We start from the raw sequence: 9,300 nt of genomic DNA on the forward strand, positions 1-9,300 counted from the left end.
GTTCAATTATTAATATTACCTATCTCTCTCAACACGTCTCAAGATTACGTACAACGTGCTACGTCGTTAAATAATTAATGTGTTACCGATCGTAGTGTTGTGGACCAACGGTGATCCAGTTAGAATTATCTTTTTTCGATATATAATTTGCACACGGAAGCGTGTGTGGCTGGGTATCCATAGACCACAATGATAATACCTTCCGGTCTATGTTTGCGCTCCGGGCATTGTAGATAGACGAGAGCGGGTCGAACGGCAGTCTGAATCCAGCAGCCACTTTATGTAAGCGTTATATTTTAGAAGTGCTGGTTCGGCTCTCGTGTATGTATTTAATATATATATTTATTATTCTAGTCGATATTAAAATATCTTTACCACATAAATTATTCATGTTTATAACAGCAGTTTTAACTGTCATATATTTATTTATAATAACTATTCTGATAATATACGTTTGAAATGAGATTTAATTGAACTAATAAATCTGTGTAGGGAAGAGTGGGGCTAGTTGTTACAAGGGTAAATTGATACATGTTGATTTAAAAAAAAAGTATTTGTGGTAACAATGTGTAATTCATTTGGTAAGCATGACGTGTACATGTGTTTGTTCAATATTTTCTGTTTCCGTTATCATAATCGTTATTGAATTTCTGATATAATGATTTAAGTGAAAATTGTAACTTAAAGCTACATTTTAAGATTTATATCCAGTCAAAAAAAATTAATATTTTTAACGGTAAGTTACTTTTTTAACTATTCAATATTTTGTTTAGCTTCTAGCGTATATTTTAATCAAATAATAAGTGATATAAGATGCTTTTTTCTAGTGATAAGATTAGTTATTGTCACGTGTACTTGTTGGTCCTAGTTGTTACATTTAAATTGGGGCACGTTGTTACAGTGTAACAACTTACCCCATTGTATATCTTTGAACAAAGTATAATTTTATTATATTAATAACTAATATTTTGGTTGCTTTTAGGAATAAATTATGCGGAACTATATTAAAAAAACCAATAGGGGATGGTTTCAAAAGGAGATATGGATGCTGCAGCGGAAGATGTAATTTCTGGCTCTATACCATTAAGAAAGGCAGCAAACGCTTATAATTGCAACTTTATGACCCTTCAAAGGTACGTAAAAAAATTAAAAATAGCTAAAGAAAATGGAGATAGTACATTAGATATTAAAATTGGATATGCCAAACCACGACAAATATTTTCTGAACACCAAGAACAAGAATTGGCCAACTACTTGAAGCAATCAGCTAAAATATTTTTTGGTCTTTCTACAATGGATACTAAGACATTAGCATACGACTATGCAAAAGCGAATAACGTGAATGTGCCCGATAATTGGCATACTAATAAGAAAGCTTCCAAAGATTGGCTCATTGGTTTTTTAAAAAGAAATTCATCTTTGTCAATTAGAACTCCAGAAGCCACTAGCTTAGGACGAATGACCAGTTTTAACAGACATAATGTTTCCGAATTTTTTACTAATTTATCTCGGGTGTATGAACAATATAAATTTGGTTGTCAAGATATCTGGAATATAGATGAAAAAGGAGTTACTACAGTACAACGTCCTAATAAAATTATTGCGTCAAAAGGAATTAAACAAGTTGGTGCAGCAACATCTGGTGAAAGAGGAAGTTTAGTGACTCTTGTTTACGCTGTAAGTGCTAGTGGAAATAGTGTACCACCACTATTGATATTTCCAAGGAAATATTTTAAAGACAATTTTGTAGCTGATGGACCACCTGGCTGTATTGGTTCTGCAAATCCTAGTGGGTGGGTTACTAGTGAAGAATTTTTATTATTCATCAAACACTTTGTAAAACATACAAAATGTTCAAAAGAACATCCAGTTCTTATTGTACTTGATAACCATGCGTCACACTTAAGCGTTAATATGATTAATTATTGTCGTGAAAATGGTATTATTCTTTTGTCATTTCCCCCTCATACGTCACACAAATTACAGCCATTAGATAGGTCTGTCTATGGTCCATTTAAACGTTTTTATAATGCTGCAACCGATTCATGGATGAAAAACAATCGTGGGAAGACAATGGTTATATATAATATTCCGTCATTGATAAAAGCTGCACTTCCAAATGCTGCTACACCAAAAAATATTTTATCAGGATTTACGTCTACTGGTATCTGGTCATTCAATAAAGATGTATTCACAGAAGAAGATTATTTACCTTCAGAAGTTACAAATAGACTACTCGTCACTGAAAATATCACTTCCGATAGTGTATCTAATGAAATCATTGGTAATCAAAAAAACATAAATGAATACACTAAAGATATTCCATCTACACCAAGTTTAAAAAATCAAGATAATGAAAATAATCAAGTAAAAGTTGGTGTAAGCCCAGAAGAACTACGGCCATATCCCAAGGCAAAAGAACGGAAAAAAAAATACGAACCGCAGAAAAATTAAAACTGAAATCTTAACTAGTACTCCAGTGAAAAATATATTAGAAAAAGAACAGAAAAAAAGAAACGAGAATGCTTCAATAAAAAAAGCTAGAATAGTGAAAAAATTGTTTGGAAAAAGTATAAAAACTAAGAAAACAAAAAGACAAAGGAAATCAAGTTCTAGTTCTACCGAAAATGACGTAGATTGTCTGTGTCTAAAGTGTTTAAAATCTTGGTCGAAATCAAAATCTGGCCAAGAATGGGTTCATTGTTTAGATTGCAAGAAATGGGCTCACGTTAAATGTGTGAACAATGCAGAATGTTATGTTTGCCATAATTGAAATTCAGATATTAACTCTGATGATCTCAGCGATGATGTATTCAAAGATTAAAATTTATAAATTTCTAATTGCTTAAAGAGGTAATGGTAGTTAAAAAGACGACCAGTCAACATTTTATAAGGTTTTAAAGTTATTTTATTTTATATAATTAATTGTTATTATTAAAGTATTTATACTATCTAAAATTAAGTTTAATATTTATTTTATATTGGATAGGTTGTTATAATTTAAAGTGATAACATTTTATACTCCAGTGATCTCAATGTTGGAAGTATTCAAAGTCTGAAATTAACTAATAACTTAATGTTGTTAATTTAATTTGTTAAGTTAAAAAAAAATAGTTGGACAATAAGTCAACATTTTATAAGATTTTAAATTTGTTTTGTTTTATATTTTACTATATTCATAACCAGTTACAAGTGTTACAAGCTTAAAATTTAAAAAATAAAGTTTTGTTTGTTAAATTGGTGTTTTTAATATCAAGTTTATAATTTTTATATACTATAACAAATTACCCCCTGTTTGTATCATCTTACCCCACTCGGGGGAAATTTGTTACAAAATGAGTTTGTAAGTCTTACTCAATTTTTCGGAGAAAATATTTGTTTTTAAAAATTTATTTATATATAAGACTTAAACTTATTATTATGTTTGTGTGTAGTAGGATAGAATGGCCGGTTCTGGTGCCCCCGCAGATCCTCAATCCTCAATGACACCTCCCGCCCAGTCCAAACCGGTTTGGCCGCCGCATCGTGAGGTTGTGGCGGTGAAGGGGGGGGGTTGTTATCAATTTGTTTTTATCACTTTACTTATCAATGTTTGACAATAGGCGTGTTTTCGCGATTAAACAAATGTAACCTGGTTAATGAATTTTATAAACAAGTCGTTTTCACGGTTTTGGTTATAACTGTGGTAATAATTTTTGGTCAAGGGTTACTGATATTTTATAACCGATCAAATGTAATGGTTATGTTGTTTGGTTATTGATATAGGAAAGTGATAATGGGATAGATATTAAATTGGCAGTTTTATATTTTATTTTTATAATATTAAAAATATATACTTAGACGTATTTGAAAATCTCGTGAAGAAGTTGTATAGTTATAAAAGTTATATTAGTTTAATAGTTATGTCGTCTGAAAGTGGAACGTTCGTCAATTTTATCTTGTCTGATGGCAAAATGATATACTCTGAAGATAATAATGTGCTGTGTAATGTGAAATTTCCAAAATTTCCACACAGTCTAATTTTTTAGGCCAAACGATTATTTTTGAAGAGAGTCTGCATAAAGTATTCACTACTAGGTCAATAATTTTTTTAACAGTAGATTTTGCAATGTTGAAAAATTCACCAGCAGTGAACATAGCTCCTTCTTTAGCCAAGTACCAAAGAGCTACTAGTAACTGAAAATTTTTATAAGTTTTAAAATGGTATTAAACTTTCCAATTGCCAATTAATACAATATATAGTTTACTTTTTTTTCAATTGTCATAGGTTGGTAACCTCCAGTATAACATACTTCCATTTGTGCATCTTGCTTAAACATTGATACCAATTTTGTAAATGTATTTCTTGTCATTCGGAAATGCCTATGTAATTTTATACAACATATAATTAAAAAGTAAATCTTTAACTACTAAAATAGTATAGGAAATAAATTTGTATACCTCACTTACCCATGAAAATCTTGGTCAAGGTATGCATCTATCCATTTATCTACTGTAGTATTTATCCTGTAATGTCTTTGTCTTTTTAATAATGCTAAAATAAGTTTTCTTCTTCTTTTAACATTATTTTTTATTATATTATGCTGTATTATTAAATTGGAACAAATTTTTATATGTTCATTGTTTAATTCATTTAATTGACTAATTATAATAGGTAAAACTGCGATCTCCATAATAATAAATTCAATAAATAGAACACCATACACAGTAGAAACAAAAAATACACAAACTGTTAATCAAACAGTAGAATACTTATAAACAAAATTGCCTTATCTCTAATCACTGTGAGAGTAACCCTAAACACTTAGTTTTCGCGGTTTTTTAACCAATAAACAAAAATGTGTAAACACAACTGATAATGAATATAACCAGGTTAATCGGAAAAACACGTCTAATGTTTCCACGTGTGCATGTGTGATAATAGCGTAATCAATAGTTAGGTGTTATCAATTAATTCGTCATCTCCTTGCTTATCGATGTTTGACGACACGTGCGCGTTGGTGATAACCCCGTGATCGAGAACGTTCCGCGTTAATCGTGTGTGTGAGTGTATGATAAGAGATTTTTTGCCGTCTCTGTTAACACGTTGTCGTGCACGATCGCGATTCGCGCGCGCTTGCGCTCATCGGACCCCGTGTAGATGAGCGCCGCTCCGCCACGCGCCACGGCACCCCACCCCTCCCAACCAAGACATTCCCCGACCGGGTATCATCAACATCCCGCGTACACCTGAAAGTCTTAACCTACGGGTATTATAAATATATACAATATAGGAATGTTTGGAGGTCACCTCGAACTCCCCCTGTCACACCTCTCTGAACAAGATAATAATCGTCCCTCGACAATTTCGCCGAACATGTCTGTAGGTTTTTAACTAACATGTGATGGGCGACGAGGAGCCATCGGTGTTTCAAGGTATTTTTGTCATTTATATCTACGGTCAGTGTACGCGGTGAAGGCACCTACGTTGCTATCGTTCTGCTTTCTTTCCGTCTCCGTGTGACTAATTTTGATTTTTAAACATGGCATTCGTGTGTTTTACGTGCGGGAAGATGTATTCCGTTAACAGCAATTTACTCAGGCATCAGAAGACTCACGATAATTCGGTATTTCCATGTGGATCATGTGTAAAAGTGTACAACCGTCGTGACAATTTGACCAGACACGAATCGACAGTTCACGGTGAGTACTTTTTTTTAAATTATTTTCCCATCCATTATATACATATCTAAGGATATAATTTAAATAATTATTAAAAAGAGAAGAGAAAAAAAAATATATATATATATATGATAAAATATTATATGGGGAATAGGATATTTAATTTTTTAAAACATTTTACTTTGAATACAAAATTTTTTTTCAATCAGGTCTTACAACTGCAGCTACAGTAAAAAATATAATACCAGCCCCCTCACAAGCGTATACCTCTAGTGGTGTTGTCACTGACGCCACCAACGACAACGTTGATATTACTCCCCTCGCTAACGCTGTCACGTCTACCGTCCCCACAACGATTCCCGACCGCGTACCGTGTAAACGTTTTAATGAAAATTCTACAATTAATATCAGACGAAAAAAAGGGCGTATGGATTTGGTGAGCACACCCGGTTTTATCGAGATCGACTCTTCCTTCAATCGAACGGTTCTATGGTATTATAGGAAAAACGTGAATAACTGTAGTAATTATGACGTTTTTTTACGTTCGATTAAGACGGAGTTGAAATCGATATTACGTGAAAGCGTGCTTGTTCATCCGATTAAATACAATCTTAAACTGGAGGCCACGTATGATATTCCAAAGATAGAATTGTCTTCCGTGAATAGAGCGTTTAAAACGTCTGCCAGGGAGCTGTTCAATCACGGGGATATCAACGAGATGATAGAGAAAGACTTTTCGGTGCTTCTCGCCGAAGAGGACGCTTACACGGGAAAAGGTAGTGGGTTTACTTTGGCATGTATAGACGGACTGCTTTTAGGTGTGTACAAGTACACACCGCTCAGCGGTTCGTCATACATACCACTACCATCGGCTATAGTGAATCGGCACGCCGTCATAAACCCGCAAAACATTGACAGTCAGTGTTTTAAGTGGGCGATTCTGGCGAAACACGTATTGGACAATAGTGGTACACGAGTCGGGTTGAATTATTTGAACGAGGAGTACCGATACGATTTTTCCGCATTATCTGCCCCCACACCAATATCAGAAATTGAAATATTCGAGCGCTGTAACCCCGGCACGTCCGTAAACGTGTACGGTTTGGGAAATTGCAACAACGAAAAAATATCATCAAATTCTTTGTACCCATTAAGAGTGGTCGAAGAGGAGCAAGCGAATCATTTCGATCTCCTGTTGATTACTCTCGATGAAAAAAATCACTTCACGTATATTTCAAATTTTTCGCGACTCGTTAGTTCACAGAAAGGCACGCGGGAACATCGTGTCTTTATATGTAAAATGTGTTTCTCCAGTTTCGACGGTAGACCTGCTCGCTATAAGCTGCATGGTGCTGAGGCGCTCGCGGAACATATGAAAATATGCCGTGCGCATAAACCGATAGTGCCCGTAATGCCAGCGGAGGGGACCATATTGGAATTCAATGGGTGGAATAAAACGCAGCGGTTACCGTTCGCTTTATACGCCGATTTCGAAGCTTTCCTCTGTAAAACGGTGGAGAAACATGATGCGAATACCACTGCTACGATGAACGACACGGATGATGTGGGGAGAGTCTACGAGGTAGATATTTCGTACCCGCAGAGTTTGCACGACGTGCATAACGATCTACCGTTTCTACCGTACGGCAGCGTACCTCGGGGTTCCAAAGTGCGAAAACTGATGGCCACTTTGGAACCAAAGAAAAAATACATTATACATTACATGAATTTGAAGCGGGCCATTGCCAACGGTTTGGTTGTCGATAAGGTATGTTGTATCGATAGCACGGTAATCGCTTAAACTATTTTTGATACAAATTATTTTCATCAAACACAGGTGCATAGAGTGTTGGAATTTTGTCAAGCGCCATGGTTGGCGAAATACATAGAGCTAAACACGGATATGCGGAAGATGGCGGCTAACGAGTTTGAACGTGATTTTTTCAAACTCATGAACAACGCGGTGTTCGGTAAATACTAATAAATAATATATAATAATAATAATAATAATATATGTATAAATATTCTATTTATTTTCAGGAAAAACGATGGAGTCGATGCGTAAGCGGGTTAAAATGGAGCTCGTCTCGTCCGAGCGTCGGTTCCAGAAACTCGTCAACCGTCCTACGTTTAAATATTGTACCACTTATAGCGAGAATCTTGCAGCAGTGTCATTGCACAATAAAATTATCGAATTTTGTAAACCAAATTACATCGGATTTGCGATACTCGATATAAGCAAGACACTGATGTATGATAGTAGTATGAAATGGCCGGTTCTGGACCCCCCGCAAAACCGCCAAACCGCTAACCCCTCCCCCCGTCTACCGTCGATGACCTTATAGATAACATTTGACCCCAATTAACCCCAATTAGCCTAATTGACCCCAATTAAAAGGGTTAATTGACCAATTAGTGTCAATTAAGTACTTAACCTGTGACCTTTAACGGGTTAATTGCCCAATTAGTGTCAATTAAGTACTTAACCTGTGATCTTTACGGAACCGCCATCGCCACCACCACCTCACGATCAGATTTCCTCACCCGCCGCCGCAACCGCCATCGCCACCACCACTTCACCTACAGATTTCCCCGTCCGCCACCGCGATCACCGCCCCGCCCCAAACCGCCCGACCCGGCTCGTTATCAACGGTCGGCGGCGGCGGCGATGTTATCATCCGCTCGCGTCGTTCCCCCCTCGCCGATAATGATGATTTTTTTCGATTTTTCACCCGTTTAGTCTATTTCACATATTAATCTTTTATTATTATTATTATTTCAAATAATATATAATGAGCAACAACACCACATATGCACGTTAAACATTAATTCTATACTGCTACTGCTGCTGCTGCTGCTGCTGCTGCTGCTGCCGTTAAAGTATTTTCGAGATTAACACCTCGGTATACGGTGGAGATATATGTACACCGTCATTTTCTTAGTATGGATGCATTCAAGGCACGAATAATGACAGATGCGGCTGTAGAGAAAATAAGCGTCGGAGATTTGATCATCGATCGTCCATACAACATACACCAACTCAACTGCATCACCACGCAGTACGGGAACTCAACTGCATCACCACGCAATACGGGGCATGTGTGGTAGCGCTGATGAAGGCCGTAGAAGAAGACTATAAAGTAGAGGTTTTTTTATCCCAGAGCAATAAAGGTCTCCGAAATCGAGGCCAAAAATTATAACGAGGGGGAAAAAAACCTAAATTTTATTTATTTAGGTAAAAATGGGCAAAGTTATAGATATAGATTTGTGTAGAATTTTAATACCGTAATGAAAATAAAAATATATTTATATATATATACAGAAAACAAAAAAAGTTATTAATTATTTTTATTAGTATTATTACTTGCTATATCCTATATCAGTATGTTTCAATAAAACAAGTGTATTTGTAATTATATATAAGTTTGTTCGTTATAGTAACATGTTATTTAAATATGTTACTCAGATAAATAGTTATCGTTTTCTGGATAGAGAAAAAAAAAAAAGATAATAATATAAATAATAAAATATTCAGTTAATTTTTAGGTAAAGAGTACAAGATTTTTTTCTAGGTAAATATATATAAATATATTATATATATATATATTTATTCTATACAGAAAAATACATCAGCAAGAG

At 35.1% G+C, this 9,300-nt stretch overlaps 2 protein-coding genes across 2 annotated transcripts; one reads left to right on the forward strand and one right to left on the reverse strand.

Moving 5' to 3' along the window:
- The first annotated feature begins 1,041 nt into the window (after window positions 1-1,041).
- LOC112688787 lies at window positions 1,042-2,454 on the forward strand. The gene has a single exon (XM_025562149.1). It carries the CDS (start codon window positions 1,042-1,044, stop codon window positions 2,452-2,454), a length of 1,413 nt encoding a protein of 470 aa, XP_025417934.1.
- Window positions 2,455-3,847: 1,393 nt separating this feature from the next.
- On the reverse strand, window positions 3,848-5,358 carry LOC112688788. The gene is made up of 4 exons (XM_025562150.1): window positions 5,312-5,358; window positions 4,450-4,554; window positions 4,248-4,362; window positions 3,848-4,176 (listed from the first exon to the last, which is right to left on the reverse strand). Exons 1-4 carry the CDS (start codon window positions 5,356-5,358, stop codon window positions 3,934-3,936), a joined length of 510 nt encoding a protein of 169 aa, XP_025417935.1. The 3' UTR covers window positions 3,848-3,933.
- Window positions 5,359-9,300: the final 3,942 nt, after the last annotated feature.

Source organism: Sipha flava, unplaced genomic scaffold (assembly GCF_003268045.1).
Source record: "Sipha flava isolate LNK unplaced genomic scaffold, YSA_version1 405_pilon_pilon, whole genome shotgun sequence".
Taxonomy (NCBI): Eukaryota; Metazoa; Arthropoda; class Insecta; order Hemiptera; family Aphididae; genus Sipha; species Sipha flava.